The following is a 23,975-nucleotide window of genomic DNA, read 5'->3' on the forward strand; positions in this document are numbered from 1 at the left end:
GGAGGCTAATGCAAGAGTTGAGGCAAAAGGGAGTGGACACAGAATGAGGCTAACACAGAGCAAAAGTCAGTAAAACAGATCGGAAATCAGAGGCGCAGCATGTATTTTGGAATTAAAGCAAGTGGCTTTAGTTTTTAGGTCTGTCAAACTTAAGGTGCCCGAGGAAAGCCTCGTTGGCTGATGTTCAGCTGAAACAACAGTGATATATCTGACACTTAGGACAGAGAAGTGAGTAAAAGCGGGAACTTTTCACTCTGGAAGTGTGAGTGTGCACGTAACAAATACCCCGAAGAATGTAGGTCGAACCTATCATTTACCTGTTACATCGGCAAAGGGACACACGATGCTATTTTAAACTCACATATCCTTTCATGTTGCTGGGAGTAGTGTGAACGTGTGCAGTCTTTCTGGCAGCATTTGTCATGAGTCTAAGGGAATGCTTACAACCTCTGGATCAATGCTTTCACCTTTTGGAGTCCATGCTAAATTTATGGTTCAAAAATGCAGACAATGACTGTGTATGGAGATGCTCACTACAATGTAATATTCAACAGAAAAAATGAAACCTGCAAATAGGCTCACTCAATGATAAGAAAATGACGAAGTACATCACGGTATGTTCATATGTTAGAAAATTTTACAGCCATTAAGAAAAATCACATTCGCTGACACTTCTAATGTGAACTGACATGAGGGAGAAAAACCGAACAGGGGTACACAAGTATATATAGAATATGAATTCAACTGTGCTAAAAATAGGCATCGTTCAAGATTAGAAGATAATGTGTTAAATGTCACTGTGGATTATTTCTTTGGGAAACTGAGGCATGGGTCGCTGATTTGATGAGGTCCAATAAGTGAGTTTGAATTAGGACAAGATAACAATTTTGTCTTACTTAAAATTTCTTTCCCTCTTCAAACGCATCTGCTGATATTCAGTTACTAATGCAATAATCATCTTTGGCTCAAAGACCACACCTTCTGTTACAAATCCTGATCATGTTGCCTTTTTTTTTTTAAATGGATGTAGTCCATCAAAGGCCTAGAACCCCAGATCTCATTTTCTAGTTAGTATCACATCGTTGTACAATTTCAAATATGCCATGAGACTATCGATGACGCTTTCCTCTCCTCTAGCTTATAGACACGACCATCCACTTTTATTTAGAGGGACATGATTCGTACGCAAGATATTCCCTGGGTATGTCAAAGACAAAAGATTAACACGATGCATTATCGCTGAGAGGGTAATTCATCGATAGTCCTCACGTTAGCCGAACACCCAAGCAGCAAAAGAAAGGCATTCACCCCCAGGGGCACACCCGATAGAGAGCTGATGAATATGAAGAATGCGCCTGCTAGCCACCAGAATTAGATTGCAAATATCCTAGAGCTGGAGACGTTGTGGATCATGTCATAACTGCCTTCAAGATACTAACGCTGAACAAAGCATGTTGTTTCAGGACTCCAGGAGGAGTGCTCACTTGTGCTCTCTTTCTCATACATACATACACGCACACGGACATTTTGATATCCAGCCTTGTCCCAGATCTCCAGCTTCTTTTGTTGAAGACTAACCTTGATGAAATGACTGTTTTAATAAAAGGCAAGCTTTCTACTAGGTAGAAACACGTGAACGTCACTATGATTATTTCAAAGGTATATTGACCATATTTCCCCAAAGCCAAATGGAGACATATGGCCAGTAAAATGGAACTTGCCAATGGAATTTGTCATTGTTTTTGGCTTTCCGGGACTTTTTTTTTTTTTTGGCACTTTAGATCATGGTTAGGGAATTTTCCACATTAGGAATCCCAACTACCTAAGGCAAAAGCCAGAAAATGTCCTTTTTCTGCCTTGCTAATATTCTTACAGGGTGCTGGCTTATGAACAGTGGGAGTTGACAACCAGGCGCAGCCACATTTTGGGACTCTAATTCTGGAGTGAGGGACGTGAGGAGGCAGGCGGACATGGAGAGGGTTGTGGCAGGTGGAGGCCTTTGGATCCGAGGGTGATGCAGGATAACGGGGTCTCTCCTGGAATAATCCTATAGTCTGATTTGCCCATTCATTCCTGTGGGGAAGCCTCTAAATCCAACTCTGGTCCTAAAATGGTTCTACCTGCTTTTGGGTAGGCCCTTCCAGTCAAGGGCTTAGTTCAACATCATTCCACAACGTTGTGGGACAATATTTCCTTTAACAGGTGGCTTTCCCCCCATTCATTTGTCCATGTTTAAAAAAAATTTTTTTTTAAATATTTATTTTTGAGAGAGAGACAGAGACAGAGTGTGAGCGCGGGAGGGGCAGAGAGAGAGGGAGACACAGAATCTGAAGCAGGCTCCAGGCTCTGAACTGTCAGCACAGAGCACGATGCGGGGCTCAAACTCACAAACCACAAGATCATGACCTGAGCCGATGTCAGACCCTTAACTGAGCCACCCAGGCGCCCCTCATTTTTTCTGCCCATGTTTAAAGATTTCTGCATCCAACACCCAAAGTTTAATCAGGAAATATACAAGAAATACTGAGCAAATTCATGAAATAGAATTCAATACACCAGTCAAAATGGAAGAAACCAGTTATATGTAACAACATGGACAACTCTCACAAACATTTCAACAGAAGGAACCAGGCACAAAGTGTGTATACTATGAGGCCATTTATAGAAAGTTAAAACTACAGGCCAAAGCAAACCATGGTGTTATTCATGAAGATATTACACTGGAGAGGCACAAGCCTGGCCAGATCTCCTGGGTAGGCAGTGGATACTGGAGATCTTGATCTCGGTAGGTGGTAGATGCAGGAGAGTATTACTCTGTGCAAACTCTTACACTAATGACTTGTGCACTTTTTTGTATTTTATACTCCAATAAAATCTTTTTTTCCCCTTGATTTATGTGTCATTAAAAAAAATTCCACATCTCTTACCAATATTCAATCCTGTACATTGCGAATGATTTTGTAAAACTCTTTATTATGTACTGATAGACCTCAAGGGTTAGTTTAAAAAAAAAAAAAAAGTTTGAAGGAAAAAAATACCAGCACGTGGGGCATTCTAAACAGAATCTCTACCTAAGGATTGCATTTCAGGATATTCGAATGAAACCAAAGATCGCCTTGACAAGGTCTACTATGCCAAAGAACCCTCTTCCAGGGAAAGGTTTCAATCTGGCTAGTGTTTAGGAGGCTTGCTTGCTCTCCCGTAATCCCCTTTCCTTACTGCACAGGGGTCTCCAAGCCATCCTCTGAAAAACTCTGGCTTCATGATCAAGGCCCTGTCCACGAAGTCTCATTTCCAAGTTCACAAATAAAAATGCAAGTGAGACAGAAACATTAAAAAAAAAAAAAAAAAATGTTAGTTTCCCACCATTTAATGCAACTCAGCTCTCCAGGGGGCTAACAGTGATTAGAAAAAGAAAGGAAAGGAATGAAAACACCACGGAGAATCACTGAGAAGACAAAGGCAGCCAGAACTATCTTATTTATTATAAAGATACACCATGAAGAACAGACCTGACTGTATATTGAAGCCTGGAATGGTACATGCCAAAATGTACAGTACTATACATAAAAGTGCATTGTCACAACAGATTAACAAAACATTTCTTTTCTTCCAGAACTGTAAAAGCATCCCCCCAAATTTCCGCCTCAGAGCCAAGGAACTGTAACGGAGGCAGCACAGATCACAGGTGACATGTGGGCTGCAGCAGCTAGAGAGACAGCGGGAGGGAGGACACAGGGACACTGCGGACGGGAAAGGCACAGTCACGGCTACCAGCAAAACGAGACAGTCTGATGACGGACAAGGATGCAAGACGGACGATACTGAGCACCGAGGTACAGGACGGGACACAGAGAAGCAGGGAGAGCGTGGAGGAAGTTTCCGCTCAGATAGGTAGTAGGAATTGGGGCAGGGGGGCCAGGAGCATGAATGGAAGGGTGGAGGGGGCGCTCAACGGGGCGGTAGGAATTGGGGCAGGGAGGCCAGACGCAAGAGTGGAGGGGTGGATGGGGTGACAGTAAAAAGCAAGGCTAAAACTCCTCTAAAATAGAAAGGCACTTTCACATGTACATACTACAGATGTACATTGACACGATTAGTAACAGTCACAAGCAGGAAGCTACCAGTACTGCAATTGATCAAACCGACAGGAAAGGACAATACTGATTTAATTACGTGGGCAGGAGTTACCCTTAATTCCGTAGGTAAATTTTAGCAGTCTCTCCTGTTACACAGCCACTTACTATACTTTAAACATCTATAATAACCATCACACTACACACTGAACTTGGATGAATGCTCTAAAGGGGGCATTCACAAATGCACGGTTTATATATTTTCTTTTACTAAACAGTTTCTAAGATAAGCATTATGGAACCCAGTACAATTATTTAAACATACAAAAGTCCCTATGTAATTTAAAGATACAGGTACCCATCTCGATTATACCACATAGACTATTTTTTTTAAAGAAAGTATACTAGGGTAAGTGAAATCTCAATTTCCAGTTTGTTTTACTGATCTGAATAAAGGGGTGCCAAAGTCACCCTGCACCAAGCCTGACACCTCAGCCCAGCTGGAGGTTTGGTTTTCAGCTCAGGTGACTGTCTGGAGTAGGGAGCTCTATTGTACACACGGATGAGCCTTTGCATCTAAGTTGCTCCGGGACTGTGGCCTCAGCGATGGGCAACTCAGAGCAAGGCTCATCCGAGTGCTTTTCCCGCTTTTACAGTGTCTCACTACTGTGGTCAGGATGAGAATGAATGCGATCCCAAATCTGAAGTCTTCTAAATCCTCAATAGACCTATGGGCTCTTTTTTTTTTTTTTAAGTTTTTAAATTCCAGTTGCTTAACATACAGTGTGGGCTTTTTGAATTTTAGAGGCTGTACTTATCACATTAAAGTTTCTTCATTTTGTAGACCTCGTGTCATTCCCAAATGCTGGGGAGACCACAATCCTTCCTACTCTTATCTTTTCCTTAAATTATAAGCCCTTTTTGGGAATGGCAAGAGTACAAAGAAAACTCGGTTAATACAATGTGACCCGTTTGCTCTACATCCGCTGAGAGCTATTCATGCTTCCTGCAGTAGATTAAGTGGGAGCCTGCTCTAAATTATTCTATGCATGGCTCAAGGGGCACCAAAGTCAGATCATGTTGTGTGAAAACGTGCAAAACGGTTGACTGATAGCGTTGACCCTGAACATGAATACAGAGCTCTGCAAAGGGCCACTGGACTGGTTCAAATAATTTACAGAACACGCATCAGAAAATGTGTATGGAGTACCTTTTCTCTCTCTTATCAATCAGTCCTTTCCCAATACCCCTGACCCAAACCAAAAGGTCAACTTGTAAGCCTACTTAGTGAGTTCTATGGATGAGACATGAACAGAGTTATATCAGCTATGAATATATATTCTTGCGTAAGTGGAGTCTGATCATCTTTGTAGAACCATCGTCTGCCCATCATCAAAATGACCCCCTTGCCAAACTGTGCACGAAGAACAATATGATCCTTGAAACCGGGGGCATAACATCTCAAGGATTCTTCCTTTCCTCCCCACCCTTTGCATGCTTCCTTCTCCCCACTAGATGTGTGGCTGTAGAGAAGGCCATGCACTAGGCGAATGCACCAGAAGCTTTTAATGAGCTTTCAGGGTGTTATTTTGGATCCTCTGTGAAGTGGCCACCTTGTCTTCTCCCTGGAATCTGAAGACTTTTACCAAAACAAAGAAAGAATAGGTGAATCCTTATTCCCTGTGAGGTCATGTCCTTCTATGGGAATTGGAACAAATAAAAAAGACTGGAAAAAAAAAAAAAAAAAAAGAAAGACCTCAAGGTGTCACAGGGGTATAGGGAGAAGAGAGAGAGATGGGTAAGGCAGTGATGGGGGAGCATTAGAAATTTCCTGCAAGAAGGCACAGCCTCTGAGGCCCCAGAGCAGCCACCTAAGGGAGCAGAGTCCTAATTTGGTGGTTGGAAAGGCAACCCTCATTTCATCAGCGGTGTAAACACTGAAGAGGGGAGAGTCTGGGCAGGACTGCCAGGGAGAAATCCGAAGACATGAACTTGTAGGAGTAAGATCTAAGTTAAAACTTGTAGAAGACACCCCTCTGCCCTTTTGTTTTCAACGTTTTTTTTTTTTTTTTTTATTTTTGGGACAGGGAGAGACAGAGCATGAACGGGGGAGGGGCAGAGAGAGAGGGAGACACAGAATCGGAAACAGGCTCCAGGCTCCGAGCCATCAGCCCAGAGCCTGACGCGGGGCTCGAACTCACAGACCGCGAGATCGTGACCTGGCTGAAGTCGGACGCTTAACCGACTGCGCCACCCAGGCGCCCCCCCTCTGCCCTTTTGAAACCCTCTGTTTACATCTTACTCTTGCACCATCGATGGAAAAAACGTTTTTAACAATCCTTTTCATTTCAATTTCTAAAAGATTTAAAGTCTCCTCCTCCATTACTTCCGCCTTTATTCTCGGCTTCTGTTTCCCCATCTAGCAGCAGAGAACTAGAAACCCAAGTGGACTCTGGAAAGAACTGGGAGGTTATTCAGCAAGGTTTCAATTTCCTAGGAATTTGGGAAGATTGTTTAAAAGGGTGAGTGCTACTCAGAGCTCAATCCTGGCTGAGTCTCCATGGTGTCTAAAGTTGATGAAGGGCCACTAAAGCTCAAGGGAAATGGCAGGGGGGGTAGAGAAGATGCTGGACTGGGCATCGTTTTCACAATGGGCAAAGTGGATGCTTCAGAAACCTCAAAGATTTAAAAGCTTACCATACCTGGATACTTGGAAAAAAAATCTCGATTCAATCCATCTGTGAAGTTAGGCCACTGGCTGGCAATCAGAAGTGTGACTTTGAAAGGTAACCCTATGGCATTAATTTAACCTCTCTCTGCGTTACAATGATTAGACTGGCAAACTGAGGGAGAGATCCCAGGAATGATCTTGATTTTTTAGTACAGATCCTCATTCTTTCCTGCCTGAGGCATTCACCAGCGGGCTAACAGATTCAAGTCCATACTGTGCAACTCTTAGGTGGGCAGGCAAATGGCTTCCAGTTTGAAACCAAAGCTAGAAGGAAATCAATGGTGGTCGAGAGGGGTTAGTTCTGGGCCACCCATTTATCTAAAAAAAAAAAAAATTCTCTTTATCATTAAGTTCAAGGTCAGAGCAGAAAACATGCTCATAGGTTTACACACGATATAAGCTGCTGCTGGCAGGAGTGGTGATTTGTACCTTAGTAAAAACAACTGAATTCAAAGCAACCTTTTTAAGACAGTGGGAAAACACAGAGAAAATGGTTTCTGTGCCAGGATGTCAGAGAAAGAGGGTACCTTACGGAGCTCACCTGACTATCTGGGTTATGTTGAGACCACCTGAAAAGAAAAGAAAAAAGTCATGGTTCCAGGGTGCAAAATTGGAAGGAACTCCTCCTGGAACCATGTGACCCCCCCACCCCCCCACCTTGGCCAGCATGGCTCTTATTACTCCAGTACCACAGCCAGTTCTTGGTTGGCTCAAAGAGGCCAATGGGAGAGGAGAGCTGGGGAGTCACCTTAGGATCGTCAAGCCTCTGTATCGGGTTTAAAGGAACCGAGGTCATTTAGTCGGGAGAGAAGGCTGAGCGAACCAAGGACTTGTGTGCTGCCCGCGTTCTCCATTTCCACAGGAGAACACAGGGGTTTAGGGGAGCTGGAAGTATTTTCTAGGCAGTTTGTAACAGACCTCTGAAGGAACTTGTGGAGGAGTGTAACCAGGAAGTCTTTACAGTTAGACCGTTCTAGTCCTTTGTGAATGCAGGGGACGGACCTGGAAGTCTTCGGGGGCCTGACCAGGCTTGAGGAAGGAGTCACCTCGATAGCTCTGGAGGATTAGCTTTCCCCTTTTCTAGGTTCCGTTCAAGAAGTAACTGCAGAGGGTCCGACCCCTTCCTCTGAGCTTTTAATCCGGACCCAGGGAAGTGACTCGTATGAAAGAGGCAACCATGCAACTCATTCAGGCAGTGGGCTGAGAGTCCCACTGGGCACGTCCCACCGTGACAACTGCAAGCCTGGGCATGAGTGGGACCTCGTCCCGCTGCACGGACTCAGAGGTACTCGCTGTCAGCTACCCAACAATGCCGTTACCACTTTCCAGCCATTCCCCCCAAGCGCCACAGACCAACACTGGTTATACTCCACGGCCTGGGACTCAGACGCTTGTGCCTTTGGATCCAGACATTTCCGACTCACCCAGGCTACACTAAACCTGAAGCGCCGAACGACGCGGAGAGCAGAGTGGTGTGGCCTTCGTGACAAATGGTGCAGCATTGGATTTTCAAGTAAATCTAAGTGTTTCTATTGTCTTTAAAATGACATATGTCCAGTTACTAAGAAAAAAGGAAGAAAATTACAAAATACAAATGCCCGTGTTAATTTAGCTAGTCTCCGACATTACATTCAAGAACATAGAAAAGCCAAAAATCTCCAGTTATAAGCACAAAACTAAGGAAAGTTAAAGATCACTGACTTTTGTCAATGATCCGTTTTTTGTTTTGTTTTGTTTCTTAAATCACCGCCCCATAGGACCTTGCTCATCTGGAGTTTACATCGTGCAAGACTTGTCTGTTGGACCTTGGGAAGGTGGGGCCGGTCCCACGGTAGGGTTTGTTTTTGGAAGAACGGCAGGTTTTGGCCGAAGGGCTGGGGGCTTTAGCTGCACACCCATCCTGGGTGCCACCATAGGCTTGAAAGTACTCATTGTGTCGCTGGAGGAGCTCGTGCTGCGTCGGATCTGAGGCTCAGAGCTCCTGAAGGCAACGTTGTGCAAAGGGCTGAGAGACTCTGTGGACGTGGCGGGGGTGGGCGCGTTCTTCACTTGTTCCAAGGTGTCCAGCACCACATCGGGGGCGTGCTTTGCTGTACTCTGTCTCTCCAGTTCTCGGAGTTCGTTCAAAGCAGTGTTCATCGTCTCTTCAATATCCTGTTGACAAATCACCAGAGAGGCAGAACAGACTGATAAATTCGTACTAATGTATAGAAGCACACACACTTCAGCTCAAAGCAGACAGGCCAGCAAAAGCAATCGTGTGTTAAGTTCACAGTCTGTGGAATGTGTACGCATGATGATGGCATCTCACACGACTGTTTAGGCTCTGCATGTTCAGGATACCAAGATGCCAGGGTGCCTGCAGCCGTATATCAGACATCTGCTGTTCTAAGGTGCTAGGTAGCCTTCTGGTGATTTCCACCTTACGTGCTGATTATACAGAATTCTATTCCAGCTTATGGCAAAAGACAGCTTCAATTTAGACACTGCTACAGTTTCTCAAGAAATAAATGGGAATGGGATTGAAAAGCAGGCTTCTTTCATTGATTTAACAAATAATTTTGGGCACTTACTATGTACTTGGCTAATTCCTAGCAGTTCTTCAAAATTCAGTTTAGGCTTTCCCCTGATGCTCCTGTCCGATGGTCTCACTGCAAGAGGTCCCGCCCTGCAGGAGGGCATTGTTGTGATATGGTGTGTGTGTGTGTGTTTAAATGTCACAATAAAGGGGTGGCATTATTGGCACTTCGTGGGCAGAGGCCGTGTATACTAGATATCTTGCAGTGTCCTGGATAGTTTATATGCAATGAATTATCCCGCATCTTGTTTGCCGTTTTTTTTGGTTTTTGTTTTTTTTAAATTTGAAAGAGAGAGGATGAGCAGGGGAGAGGGGCGGGGCGAGAGAGAGAGAATCCTAAGAAGGCTCCACGATCAGCACGGAGACTGACGCAGGGCTCGATCCCACAACCCTTGGATCGTGACCTGAGCTGAAATCAAGAGTTGGACACTCAATCAACTGGGCCACCCAGGCACCCCTTCTTCAACTTTTGAATGTCCTTCAGACATTCATGTAGGTGAAAATTCTGTTTACGATAACCTGAGCCCAGGCCCCGTCTCTTACATCAATATGCATTTTTTAAATGTTTATTTATTTATTTTGAGGCAGAGAGAAAGAGTGCAAGCTAGGGAGACAGAGAGAATCCCAAGCAGGCTCCACATTGTTAGTACAGAGCCCAATGCGGGGCTCGATCCCATGACCTGTGAGATCATGACCTGAGCCAAAATCAAGAGTTGGATGTTAACCTCCTGAGCCTCCCAGATGCCCTGATCAAAACACATTTTTAATTGTTGTATTTATATGAGATTTACATGGATTATATATGTAGATGAAAGCACCTTACTACGTCCATTGTTTTCCAGTGTAGTCAAGCATTAACTGAAATACATTTAATTGTTTTAATATTTATTTCCTTGTTTTTTAAATATTATATTTAGAGCTTCATATGTTTTTTTCAAATTAGGTATATCATCTATCAATGTATTTCAGATGGTAAAGAGGGAATTACAAAATATATGTTTCAAAAAAAGTAGACTGTGCTCCACTGATGGATGAATAGAGAAGCAAAATGTGGTATATACGTCAATGGAATATCATTCAGCCTTAAAGAAGAAGGACATCTTGCCACACGGTACGATACGGATAACGCTTGAGGATGTTATGTTAAGTGAAATAAGAGGCCAGTCACAAAAAGACAAATACTGCCTGATTCATTTATATGAGGTAGTCCCCCACTCATAGAAGCAGAAAGTGGAATGGCGGTGGCCAGAGGTTGAGGGGGAGGGGAGAGAGGAGAGTTGTTCTTCAGTGGGTATAGGTTTTCAGGTTTCCAAGATGAAAAAGTTCTGGAGATCTGTTTCATAAAATGTGAATATAGTTTACTGAACTCTAGAGTTAGAAATGGTTAAGATGGACAATTTTACATCATGTGATTTTTTTGTATACGCAAACCCCAAAGGCAGAATGTTGTGTGAGACAGACAGGGTGAAGAACCACTGCCCTAGTCTGACTGACATGTCTATTCTCTACTCTCCCAGGGCTTTTTTTTGTTTGCTTAATTTTTTAATGTTTATTTATTTTTGAGAGAGAGAGAGAGAGAGAGAGAGAGAGAGAGAGAGAGAGAGAGAGAGAAACTGAAGCAGGCTCCAGGCTCTGAGTTGTCAGCACAGAGCCCAATGCGGGGCTCAAACTCACGAACCGAGAGATCAGTTGGACACTCAACCGACTGAGTCACCCAGGCGCCCCTCCCAGGGCTTCTTTCGCTCACCTGGAGCATAACCCTTACGGCGCTGCATAATGGTAATTGATTTTCATACCCATCTCCCTCACAGGCTTGTCAGCACCTTTGGAAAGCAGCTGGCTATTGATTTAACGTTGCTTCATAAAGCCTAGCACAGGACCTGGCGCACAGTAAGTGCTCATAAAGGTTTGCTTAACGAATAAACCAAGATACAGTGACCACATATGGATATTGTCGTTTTAAAACAAGCCCCATCAGGGACTGCACTGATTTGTTTAATAAGAGAATCTGCATGTTTTTGGTATGAACGCCATGATGGCGGGCTTACTTGTTCTCATGGGAAAATCTGAAGATGAGATGGAAAGAGAAATAAAGGACACAGCTGGAGGCCATTTTGTGAGGATGACATCACTTTCCAAGTGATTATTTTCATATGTGATTTCTATTTGATGCTAAACATATGGATTTTTTTTTTTTTTTACACAAGTATTTGCCCCAGAGAGATCGCAGAGAGCCTGGTTTATCTGTTGAGTTCTGTTTTGATGATTTACAATAAAAGGATTTCTTGGTTCTAGAAGCAAAAGGGTTAAATAGATGTTGTTATGCCTTCCCACCCCCAAGCTCCTAACTCCCTACATCCTGTTTCACCTGCTTATTATAAGCAGTGAAGTTACAGATTTCTCAAATCGTTAAACTCAGCTGTAATCAAATATCGCTGGTTCTGTATAGATCTCAACGGGCCCTGTATGGTACTTCAAACAGAGGAAAACCAAAAGGTCAAGTCTTTTTGATTTTTACTGAGAAACTGTTGTAGATTTAAAATTGGTTTAATTTTTAAAAAACACATTAAACCCCTCACAATCTAATTTACATCCAAAATTTTCTTTAGTTAGGACAGTGAAAATAGCTTGGAAATTTGTCCCATCAGTGCAGGTCTCCTTGGATACTCTTTATTAAAAATAATCCATTTTAAATACTTCCCCATGTTTGTTTCATTTTTTTCTCATTCACTCTCTTTTTTGATTAATTTAGTTCGCCTTTAAGCTTCAGATAGATAGAAGATGCTTTAGATTAAAATGGCAAACCCTGAATCTATTCACCTCTTTTGTCATTGGTGTTAACCATATTTTCTGATGGCCTATGCTGGGGGAAAAAAAACACTAGAGGAAAAATGGCAGAATGATGGAAAAGCCATTAATTTTGTTTCACCCTCACTCTGTCAATTCTAATCATTAAAAAAAACTACAAAGTCCTCTGTACTAACTGTTGAGAAGTAAACAATGACATAGGATTCAGACTTGATGTTCTTCAAACAGCTAACCATTATTTCTCCATTTATTTATTGACTAATCCATTGTTTGTCTTAAGTTGAAAGGGTCATATTTATCATACACTAACATTTATTTATTTCTGGGCTCTCCATTCTTTCTATCAATTTGTCTATTTTATTATCTTTGGCACGCATTCAGGATCCAGTAGGGCCGGTCCTTCTTCATTATTATTCTTTTCCAGACTTTTCTAACTATTTAGCAATGATATGTTTAAATGCCATGGGTCCTACATTTCTGCCATGTTTCTATTTAAATCAATATGAACCTGATCACCTGGGTCCTTCCAGTAACAAATGGTTCTTCTAAAGAGACCCTTAGTCCAGGCTTTAAAGAAGGAGCTCATTTCTTTTGTTTTCTTTAGCTGGTTCTGTACAAAACAACATGGCTACAAAAAGGAAATCCTGCACACCTCCTTCATCATACTCCAGGTACACAGCATGCACCATTCCATTAAATGCATCCTACCTGAGCGATCGTCTCTGGGTCCAATGGCTTATGGTCATTGAAGCCTGTGTATTGCCCTGATGATGTGGACCTTCTAATAGGAGGACTGTCGATCTTCTTGAGGGAGTCGTGTCGGCTGATATTGGTCAAGCTCCCATGGCCGGGCCGGCGTCTCCTCTCAGGACTGTCATTGTTGAGGCCACGGTTCTGCAGCAGGCCCCGGGGGTGACTGCCCAAGTTTGGGGACCCCAGGTCAACGGAGGAGTTGGAAAGAGGATGTGGGGGGTGGAGGGGACAATGGCCATCACTGGTCCTGCCAGGACGCCTTACTGGAGGGGGTGGCTCTCCTCTTTTTCTCTGCCTAGACATACACAAAAAGAGAGAGAAAATAGGAGAGCTTATCACACTGGGTAATACCACAAAGCTGCGGGTCCTGTGGCTGCTCAAAGTCCTTGGAAAAGTGGAGGTTCAGCAGCTTGATGATCAGATTCCACCTACCTGGCTAAATAGCTGTCCGGGTGACGGTCTGTTGGGGAGTTCATGTCCTTGGATGAAGACTTGTCTTCAGTGACTGGCCCACTGCTGGCCTCACTGTCAGCTTTCTGGCTCAGAGTGTCTGAAAACGTATCATCCCTGAAACAATGAGAAGCAAGAGTGAGGGTCTTTTGCTAGATGAATGGGAACAAAAAAATAAGTGATGGGATTTATGTATTATAAGTCTTTCTTACCAACACGACTTTTTCATTATAAAAATAATACAGTTTCATTGGTAAACTGGAAGATTCAGATATACAAAAAAGAGCAGTATCACAATCACCCATAATAGGATGCAACAACCAGACACAACTACTGCTAGAACTTTAGAAAATATCCTTCTATACTTTTTATCTATGCCTGGGTACATATCTATGATGTCTGCATATATATGTATGGTATTTATACTATAGTTACTTATATGTTTATGTGGCTTAGATATATATCACTGCATGTATGTATAAAATGCACATAATATTTCTTGGATTCTGAGACACATTTTAACATCTCTAAAATTAGGTTGAATGATTTAATCATAATATGCATTTCATGTGGTATATTTCTCTTTCCCTTGAAAAACTGCTCTTAAATTGCTCTTAAATAATATATTCACAAAATAGGAATGTACGTACAATTTTGCAACCTGTTTCTTTTACTTAATAGGTTATAAGCATCTTCTCATCTCTTTAAATATTTTTAAATTATAGCAATATTAAGGGGTGCCTGGGTGGCTCAGGTGGTTAAGCATCTGACTCTGGATTTTAGTTCAGGTCATGAACTCATGGTTTGTGAGTTCAAGCCTTGCACTACTGGGCTCTGTGCAGAGCCTGCTTGGCTCTCTCTCCCTCTCTTTCTGTCCCCCACCCCCAAAATAAATAAATAAACCTCCCAAAAAATTATAGCAGGGGTGCAGCGGTGGCTCAGTTGGGCAGCTCAGGTCATGATCTCATGGTTCCCAAGATCAAGCCCCATGTCAGGCTCTGTGCTGACAGCCTGAAGCCCGCTTGGGATTCTCTCCCTCTGTCTCTGCCTCTCCTCAGCTTGCACTCTTTCTCTTTCCTCTTTCAAAATAAATAAATAAACATTAAAAAAATTACAGCAATATTGAAAAAAAAAAAAAAGAAGAAGAAGGCTGGAGATGATTCTCTTTAGACTTTATTTACGTCAGTATCTTCCCTCTGGGGAATCTGAATTGAAACAGTGGTCAGACAGCAAGAGATGATAACCTCTGGTTTTGGAACCAGCAGTGGTTACTACAGCTCTTAAAGCTATTCTCTGCAAGGATTATTCTTCTAAGAGCCTGAAAGTTTCAAAAGGCATCTCTCCCTAGCCTTTGCTCCAAACCTCCTGGTGGTGTTTGCAAAATGAAAACCTGCTGGTCCTGAAGGACCATTAGCAAAGACCCAATAGCAAGGCAAAGAACTGTTCCCAGCTCAGAGGTCTGGGCTCTGCGATCCCTTCTGCTCTGTTCCTGAAAGACCAAGGTCAGTTTAAGGACAGTGGCTGGAATCTTCTGATGGGAGCACTTGGCGGTAGAAGCTGGCACTACTCACATATCCTGCACCACTATGTACTGATGAGGCACGAGCCCATCAATGCCGTTGTGTCTTCCTTCCCACCAGTCCTCAGACGCGCGGTGATACAGCAGCAGGGAGGCGCCCTTCTTGAAGGACAGTTCTCTGGCGGATCGCCCAACGTAGTCAAACTTGGCTATCGCTTCTATTGGCTCACATTCTACAAAGAACACACCGGAAAACAAAGAGGGACCAGAGCTGTTAGAAGAGCATGAAACACTAGGTGAAAGTTCCATATGAGGCCTTGGCAATAAACACGGCCATTTAAATATCCAGACTGAACAAGGTAATGAACAAATCATCAATGCAGGACAAAATAAGGCTGTTAAAAGAGGTACAGAAAAACAGTCTCTTGCTGTGGTCAGTTTTTCAGGCAAAGAAAAATTGAACATTGGACCTTAATTTCCACAGTCTCTTACCAGAGGTATAATGACAGTTTAATAAAAAATATTTAAAACTTTGCAACATGATATATGAGATCTCTCCTTGGGCTGTAATATCCTCCACAATAGCTCCAATAGTATTTTGACAATGATGGAGTTCCTGTGTAACATGTTAATAACCATGGATAACATGGGAAAGTCAGTATCCCAGAACACGAGGGAGTTTAGGCTTTATTTGCTTATTCAAAGAAAAATGAGGTTTATAAAAATCAGTACATTAAATATTATGTGAGTACATTTAATTTCTTCCTGTACTTTTCTGGCATTATCAAATCTTCCAAACTGCCACCAACAGTAAAATAACTTTGTTTTCTCTAGTATCAGTAACAAATTCTAGTTACCTATGAAAAAAGCACAACTTAGACTGTCCTGTACCCAAAATAAGAGACCAGATTCAACAATTATGTTATCCAGAGATCAAAAAAGTTTTTTTTAAAGTTTATTTATTTATTTTGAGAGAAACAGAGACAGCACAAGTGGGGGAGGGGCAGAGACAGAGGAGACAGAATCCCAAGCAGACTCCACACTATCAACACAGAGCCTGACATGGGGCTCGAACTCACAAAACTGTGAGATCATGACCTGAGCTGAAACCAAGAGTCGCTTAACTGACTGAGCCATTCAGGCGCCCCAATTATCCAGAGATCAAAAGATATTCAAGGGAATTATGGTGAGTGAAAAAAAAAAACCAGTCTCAAAAGGTTATATACTGTATGATGCCACTTATACAGCATGTTTGAAATGACATAATAATCAAGATGCAGAACAGATTAGTGGTTGCCAGAGGTTGGAAAGAAATGGCCACGGCTATAAAAGGGAAGCGCACAGATGAGTGCATGAAAAACTGGTGAAACGTGAATATGGCTGATGGGTTGTGTCAATGTCAACTTCCTGGCTGTGGTATTATGCTACAGTTATGTAAGATTTTACCATGGAGGGAAGCTGGGAGGAGAGTATGTGGGATCTCTCTGTAATATTTCTCACAACTAGATGTGAACCTACAATGATTTCAAAATTAAAAATTAAAGCTATTGAACTAGAAATGGAATTTCAGTGCTGATCTAATTCTGATCACAACAGTTGAAGGCAATTAAGAGGACAAACTAAACAAAACAACTATAAGAGATGCTTTTCATCATTGAGATTTTGCAAAAAGCCCTTTGATTCTGGGGCTTATGATCTTTCCTCCCATCTTCTACCATCCCCCTCCCCGTCCTTCATCCCTGCTATCAACAACAGATAAGTAAACTTCTAATCAATTATACACAGAATGGGCCAATACAAGTGCTAAATGTTTAGAGAAATGTATAAGCAATGAGCAATACCTCAATTTACTATAAACTGAGAGTGTATTACTTTCTAAATAGTCTAGAATACATGCACATGTAATAGATTAAAACCTGTCCATCTGTTAAATATTTTCTCAGGAAATTGTCTTCTATTTTGCTTGGTAATGTACATTCCCATTTAAAACAGTTAATTTTTCCCAAAAGATTCCTAAAGTATCTTTAATATCTTGTATGGAATAACTGCATAAGAAATCCTTGGATAGTCAACCAAGCTTCTTTCTCACTTAATAAATTCAAATCCCAGACTTCAAGCTGTATTCAAAGCCGTAATCATCAAGACAGTATGGTACTGGAACAAGAACAGACACTCAGATCAATGGAACAGAATAGAGAACCCAGAAATGGACCCCAAAACATATGGCCAACTAACCTTTGACAAAGCAGGAAAGAATATCCATTGGAATAAAGACAGTCTCTTCAGCAAATGGTGCTGGGAAAACTGGACAGCGACATGCAGAAGAATGAACCTGGACCACTTTCTTACACCATACACAAAAATAAACTCAAAGTGGATGAAAGACCTCAATGTAAGACAGGAAGCCATCAAAATCCTTGAGGAGAAAGCAGGCAAAAACCTCTTTGATCTTGGCTGCGCAACTTCTTACTCAACACGTCTCCAGAGGCAAGGGAAACAGAAGCATAAATGAACTACTGGGACCTCATCAAGATAAAACCTTCTGCACAGCAAAGGAAACAATCAGCAAAACTAAAAGGCAACCGACAGAATGGGAGAAGATATTTGCAAACGACATATCAGATAAAGGGTTAGTATCCAAAATCTACAAAGAACTTCTCAAACTCAACACCTAAAAAACAAATAATCCAGGGAAGAAATGGGCAAAAGACATGAATAGACACTTCTCCAAAGAAGACATCCAGATGGCCAACCAACACATGAAAAAATGCTCCACATCACTCATCATCAGGGGAATACAAATCAAAACCACAACGAGATACCACCTCACACCTGTCAGGAGGGCTAACCTTAACAACTCAGGCAACGACAGATGTTGGCGAGGATGCGGAGAGAGAGGACCTCTTTTGCATTGTTGGTGGGAATGCAAACTGGTGCAGCCATTGTGGAAAACAATATGGAGGTTTCTCAAAAAACTAAAAATAGAACTACCCTAGGACCCAGCAATTGTACTAGGCATTTATCCATGGGATACAGGTGTGCTGTATCCCCACGTGCACCCCCATGTTTATAGCAGCACCATCAACAATAGCCAAAGTATGGAAAGAGCCCAGATGTCCACTGGCAGATGAATAGATAAAAAAGATATGGTATTTGTATACAATGGAGTATTACTCGGCAATCAAAAAGAATGAAATCTTGCCATTTGCGACTACGTGGATGGAACTGGAGGGTATTATGCTAAGCGAAATTAGTCACAGAAAGACAAATATCTTATGTCTTCACTCCTATGAAGACTTTAAGACACAGAACAGATGAACACAAGGGAAGGGAAGCAAAAATAATATAAAAACAGGGAGGGGGACAAAACATAAGAGACTTAAATATGGAGAACAAACAGAGGGTTACTGGAGGGGTTGTGGGAAGGGGGATGGGTTAAATGGGTAAGGAGCATTAAGGAATCTACTCCTGAAATTGCTGTTGCACTATATGCTAACTAACTTGGATGTAAATTAAAAAAATTTAAAAAAAAGAATTTCAAAAAAAAAAAAAAAATTCAAATGTTCTCTGGGCCACATAAGGCAAAAGCATAAAAATCAAAAAACACATTAAAAAAGCTTAGGGTTTACCTTCTATGAAAGAGCCTAGATGAATTTCAGCTATGCATTTACAATAAAGACAAAAAATTGCTCCATCTTTTTGCTAGTGGTTAATGTTTAAGGGGAATATTTCATATGGCAGAATCACAATGCTATGATTTACATGTAGTATACTTCTCAGCAAAGTAGGTGTAAGAATAATTTTAAAACAACAGTTTAAGTCCTTTAACAACTAACTATAACTTTTAGATCGCATGTTAGCATGCTAGTATTCCCTCCTAAAATTATATTATTAAAACAATATGAATAACAGCTTTATTAAATATCTACAAACCTGCTTCATAGAGGAGGGACTATAACTTTATATTTAAAGAGAATGACTGTATAGTTTGTCCTCAAATTGCAGATAAAGAATAAGTCAGAGATGACTGATGCCAATTTTTTTTTAACACCAGTTCTCCTTTAGGAACAGAAATAAACATGCCCATGGTACAGGGGACATGAATAAACATATCCAGGGAGGAAAGAAGACACGCCCATTTGTTAAAAAGAACTTTATGACATGCAGTTCTCAAATTCCTATGTGAACATGCCCATGTAAAGTTGAATTTCATTTTACTGAAAAAAACAATGGGAAGATACCAGCCCACAAAATAGTGTACAGTTTACGTACTTGTCAGAGGGAAATGAAGAAAGAACCATTAATGTTCTTTAGACATTAATTAGACATTAATTAGACATTTAGTCATACACTGTCAATGCGGGCCAAGGGCTATTTAAGACTATTTAACAGATACTTATGTATTTTATCCTAATTTCATAATCATGCACTCTAATGCTTGTTATCTCTTTTTATTTCTTGAAACAACTAGCAACAGGATTATCAGACTGTTTATTTAATTCAAATGTGGAGAGATTATGAAAGAATGACCAGATGAATCAGAAGTACATTTTTATTGGTAATTCCATATCAACTAGTAATTCTGAGCAATTTCATTATTTTGACTCTTTCTACTCCTCAGGGAGTCATTCCAGAGCCAAGTGTGAATCAATAAGCTACTTCTACACATCTCAGTCTACTCACTGCAGAGCAAATCAATCTTAGGGCATGGCAGAGTCACATGGTCCTTTCGTAGAGAGTCACATGGTCCTCTAAGATCCTGCAGAGACTCTACAGAATGCTGCTGTTATCAGTAACAGTAAGAGTGAACACGATAACTTCATTTTCCTGCATGGCTATTATAACTGTGCAATGGGGGGCGCCTGGGTGGCTCAGTCGGTTAAGCGGCCGACTTCGGCTCAGGTCATGATCTCGCGGTCCGTGAGTTCGAGCCCCGCGTCAGGCTCTGTGCTGACAGCTCAGAGCCTGGAGCCTGTTTCAGATTCTGTGTCTCCCTCTCTCTGACCCTCCCCGTTCATGCTCTGTCTCTGTCTCAAAAATAAATAAACATTTAAAAAAAAAAATAACTGTGCAATGGGGGACAATTCAGTACAGCTGATTTTTCTGACTGCCCAGAACTATCAAGTCTTAGATTTCCATTTCTTGTCATTTTATACAAAATGCTAGTACATCACATTTTCTCTTGGGCACCTGCTGTCCCTGGCACTGTCCCTTCTAGATCTGTTACCCACTGCCCTTGTAGGTGCTGGTTTCGTTCTATGACAGCCTCTCTTTCAGAAACAAAAACTATCCTTCTCTAGTGATATCATGACGGACAAAAGAAAATACAATACCCAGGGGATCACAAAGATAATCAATACGCTAGTTAATTTAGTTACAGAACTTTACAGGTTGGCTGTGGGCAAGGATATCTATCCTTTGTACACAATGCTTTCTTTTCCAGCAAAATCAGGTGAACATGGTTAAAACATTATCGAAAACACAGAGCTCTCAGCAAAGCTTCTCTTTTGTAGTCAAGAGGTAAGAACAACTAACAGATGGCATGGTGGGGAGACTGATGTTTAGGAAGAGAGATGGCTGGGGCTTTGTCTTAGCTTTTCCTGCCACTAGGGAAATACTCTGAAGGAGACAGAGAAGTCATCGGTGAGAAAGGAATAAATCACACGGTGAAAGAAAGAAACTCGAGTAAAAAGAAGGGATGGTGGCAAGGGTAGGGCTCAGAGACTTTCAAAAGCAACATCACAGAAGTAGAAGCTCTCACTGTGAAGAATTTCTTCTAAATGAAGTTCTGAAAATGTCAGTTCATCCTACTTTTAGAAACAAACTTTTTTTTTTTAAAGCAGAGGGTGGACATGAGACATCCTGATTACCCTCTTGCTGAAATGAATGAAAAATCTTGGGATTAAAAAGAAATCTTTGTAATTGCATTAAGAAGCTACCACCGTAGTAGGGAATATCAAAGACAAAAAACTCAACGAAATGGGAACGCAGTGAGGTAAACAGAACACTAGAAAATGTGAGTCAGAGTTTGCCTTGAGGGCACTTTCCCTGCCGGGTTAACTTAAGCTTTCATTTTGGACAAAAAACGAAATCAAGGGTCTACTCAGTTTGGACAATGTAAGCCCCCTCCACAAAAGATCACGCTCGCAGTGTCACCGTGAATTCCTAGTGCTAGAAATCATCCTCCCTTCCTGCCCTCCATACTTCTCCACAGACTGTATACATCACCACTGTCCCCTCCCAGACTTAAAAAAAAGAATCTATCTCAAACCTTGGAACAAATCATCTCCAAGAACCCCAACCACATTCCAGTCCTCAGGCAGGTTTGCAGTTAAAAATCACACAACTTGGGTGGCCTGGAAAACCTGAAGCTAAAAATTCAATATGGTCCCAAGTTGGTTATGCCCCAGGCAGAAGTAAATGAGAAGATTCTCTGGAGGAACACATAAAAATTTACAAAACACTCTGGAAAATAAGACTCAATGAGCAAGAGACAACAAAAACAAATCCAGGAAGAATGCAGATATTAGAATGATCAGAATCACAATTTATAATGATAGAAAGGATTAATATGAGGAAAGAGCGAACAGCTACAAAGAATGATTAAGCAGCAGATAGAAAAGTGAACCAAACAACTTGTAGAAAAAAACAAAAAATATAAATGCAATGGATGGCTTTAAAGCAGATTAGTCACAGCTGAAGAGAAAATAAAAGGATCATGCATATAGCTAAGGAAGTACTAAGAGAAAACTGACAGCTTTATATGTTCATATTAAAAAAAGTCTTGTATGGCCACGGCTGAAGCACCAGCGGCCAAAATGATGTTCAATCTTTTGGTGACTTCTGAATGGAGCAAGAACCACAAAAGGCATTTCAATGCATCTTTCCACATTTGCGGGAAGATTATGTCTTCCCCTCTTTCCACAGAGCTGAGAGAGAAGTACAATGTTTGATCCATGTCCATCGAAAAGGATGATGAAGTTCAGGTTGTAGGAGGACACCACAAAGGCAAATTGGCAAAGTAGCCCAGGTTTACGGGAAGAAATATGTCATCTACGCTGAACAAGTACAGAGGGAGAGGGCGCACGACACAAATGTCCATGTGGGTGTTCACCCGGGCAAGGTGGTTATCACTAGACTCAACCTGGACAAAGACCTTGAACACAAAGCCAAATCTTGCCAAGTAGGAAAGGAAAAGGGCAAATATAAGGAAGAAACTAATGAGAAAATGAAGGAATAAAGTAATCTTATACATGACTTTAAATAAATACTGTTAAAAAAAAAAAAACCTGTTAAAATGAAAAAAAGTGTTGGGGCACCTGGGTGGCTTGGTCGGTTAAGCGTCCGACTTCAGCTCAGGTCATGATCTCACGGTCCGTGGGTTCAAGCCTCGTGTCGGGCTCTGTGCTGACAGCTCAGAGCCTGGAGCCTGTTTCAGATTCTGTGTCTCCCTCTATCTCTGCCCCTCCCCTGTTCATGCTGTCTCTCTCTGTCTCAAAAATAAATGTTAAAAAAAAAAAAAAAAATTAAAAAAAAAAAATGAAAAAAAGTGTTGAAAAGTTATGTTAAAGATTAAACTTGTTAGAAAAAGGAAAAAAATGATCTCTAAAGAGAAAAGTATAAACGTGTATTGAGAGACATTCAATATGTTTGTCGACTGGAAGACTGAATATTATAAAAATATCTATTCTCTCCACATTAACATACATAGAATCAGTGCAACTGCAATCAAAACCCAAGAGGTTTTCAATTTTTGTTTAAGAACTTGAAAAACTGAGTCTAAAATTTAAGTGAAGTTGTAAAGATCAAGAATTGCTAAGGAGAACAGTCAAAGGTCTTGATTTGCCAAATATTAAGATTTATTAAAAAGTATCAAAATTAAGAGAGGAGGGATAGACAAGTAGACCAGTGGAAAGGAGAGAGCCCAGAAACAGACTTGTTCAGAGAGGACATGTGATTTGTGCAGAGCTGTGGAGAAAGAACAATTAATGTTGGGACAATAGTGCATCCACATGGAGAAAAAGGAACGGACCCCAACCTCACACCATACCCCCAAAGAAATTCCTGGTAGATTAAAGACCTATGTGTGAAAAACAAAACCTGAAAGGATTTAAAAAAGAATATGGGGGAATTATCTTCATTACCTCTGGGCACAGAAGGATTTCTTAAAGGAGACACAAAGGGAAGCAACCATGAAGGACAAGATTGGTAACTTCTTTAAAGTCTCCTTGTTTAGCAAAAGATGTAATAATAAGCACATGAAAGACAAATTACAGAGCACAAGATATTTGTAAAACATATACACAATACCAGACCCGATCCAGACCCACAAAGAACTCTTAGAAATAAGAAAAAAACCAAAGCCCAATCAAACTAAGACAAGCAAAAAAAAAAAAAAAAGCCCAGAGAAACTGACAGTGGGCAAATGGGACTTAAATGGGCAAAAGACTTGACAGAAATTTCACAAAAAAAGTGAAGCATGTAAAAGTTAGTAAAGTATAGCTACCTATATGAACTGTATTTTTTATTTTCTGTATTCTGACATCCAGGGCCTGGGTGCCGCTCGAGGGACTATCCCTCCCAAGGTTTACCAATTCCTACAGATAGTGTAAATCACTCGCCTGGTGTGCTTTTCAAATACAAACCCACCAATCCAGAGCCCCAACACCCCAACCACCTCCTTGGGGTCACTATCCACCTGTCCTAATCTCCTGCTCCAGGTAATCTCCTGACAAGAGACAACACCTATAACCCAGAGCCCGCTGAAATTATTCAAACTAGCCAATCCGAAACCCGCTTACCTTGCCCTGACTGTTGCTTCCCGTGGAAACCACAGCAAAGACTCCTGCCTACCTGCTCTTTCTATGGCTGCCTTCTGACCCACCCTGGTGCATTTCTCTGTGGCCACGTGAGGCATGATGTACCTTTTCTCTTGGGTACTGTAACAAAGTAGCTTTTCAGTGGTAATCACCTCCTGATCTGTGGCAGTTACTATACATCAAATTTTCTATTAATACTCTATATTGCAAAATAACACCTTCATCAGTAATCAGAGAAATG

General features: G+C 41.4%; 1 protein-coding gene and 1 pseudogene across 3 annotated transcripts in view; one reads left to right on the forward strand and one right to left on the reverse strand.

The window, feature by feature from the left end:
* Nucleotides 1-6,863: 6,863 nt before the first annotated feature.
* The window catches only part of SRGAP1 (SLIT-ROBO Rho GTPase activating protein 1), a 277,813-nt gene continuing 260,701 nt past the window's right edge, over nucleotides 6,864-23,975 (reverse strand). For all 3 annotated transcript variants that reach the window (XM_019454985.2, XM_019454984.2, XM_019454986.2), the window contains exons 19-22: nucleotides 14,968-15,148; nucleotides 13,379-13,513; nucleotides 12,902-13,241; nucleotides 6,864-8,961 (exon numbers count right to left, since the gene is read on the reverse strand). In XM_019454985.2, the coding sequence (XP_019310530.1) occupies nucleotides 8,584-8,961; nucleotides 12,902-13,241; nucleotides 13,379-13,513; nucleotides 14,968-15,148 (1,034 nt within the window). In that variant the 3' untranslated portion in view covers nucleotides 6,864-8,583. The remainder of the gene's footprint in view (nucleotides 8,962-12,901; nucleotides 13,242-13,378; nucleotides 13,514-14,967; nucleotides 15,149-23,975) is intronic.
* Nucleotides 21,734-22,155, forward strand: LOC128775034 (60S ribosomal protein L26-like; annotated as a pseudogene).

The sequence above is a fragment of the Panthera pardus genome, unplaced genomic scaffold (genome assembly GCF_024362965.1).
Source record: "Panthera pardus isolate Hobbes unplaced genomic scaffold, ASM2436296v1 HiC_scaffold_6, whole genome shotgun sequence".
In the NCBI taxonomy this organism is placed as follows: Eukaryota; Metazoa; Chordata; class Mammalia; order Carnivora; family Felidae; genus Panthera; species Panthera pardus.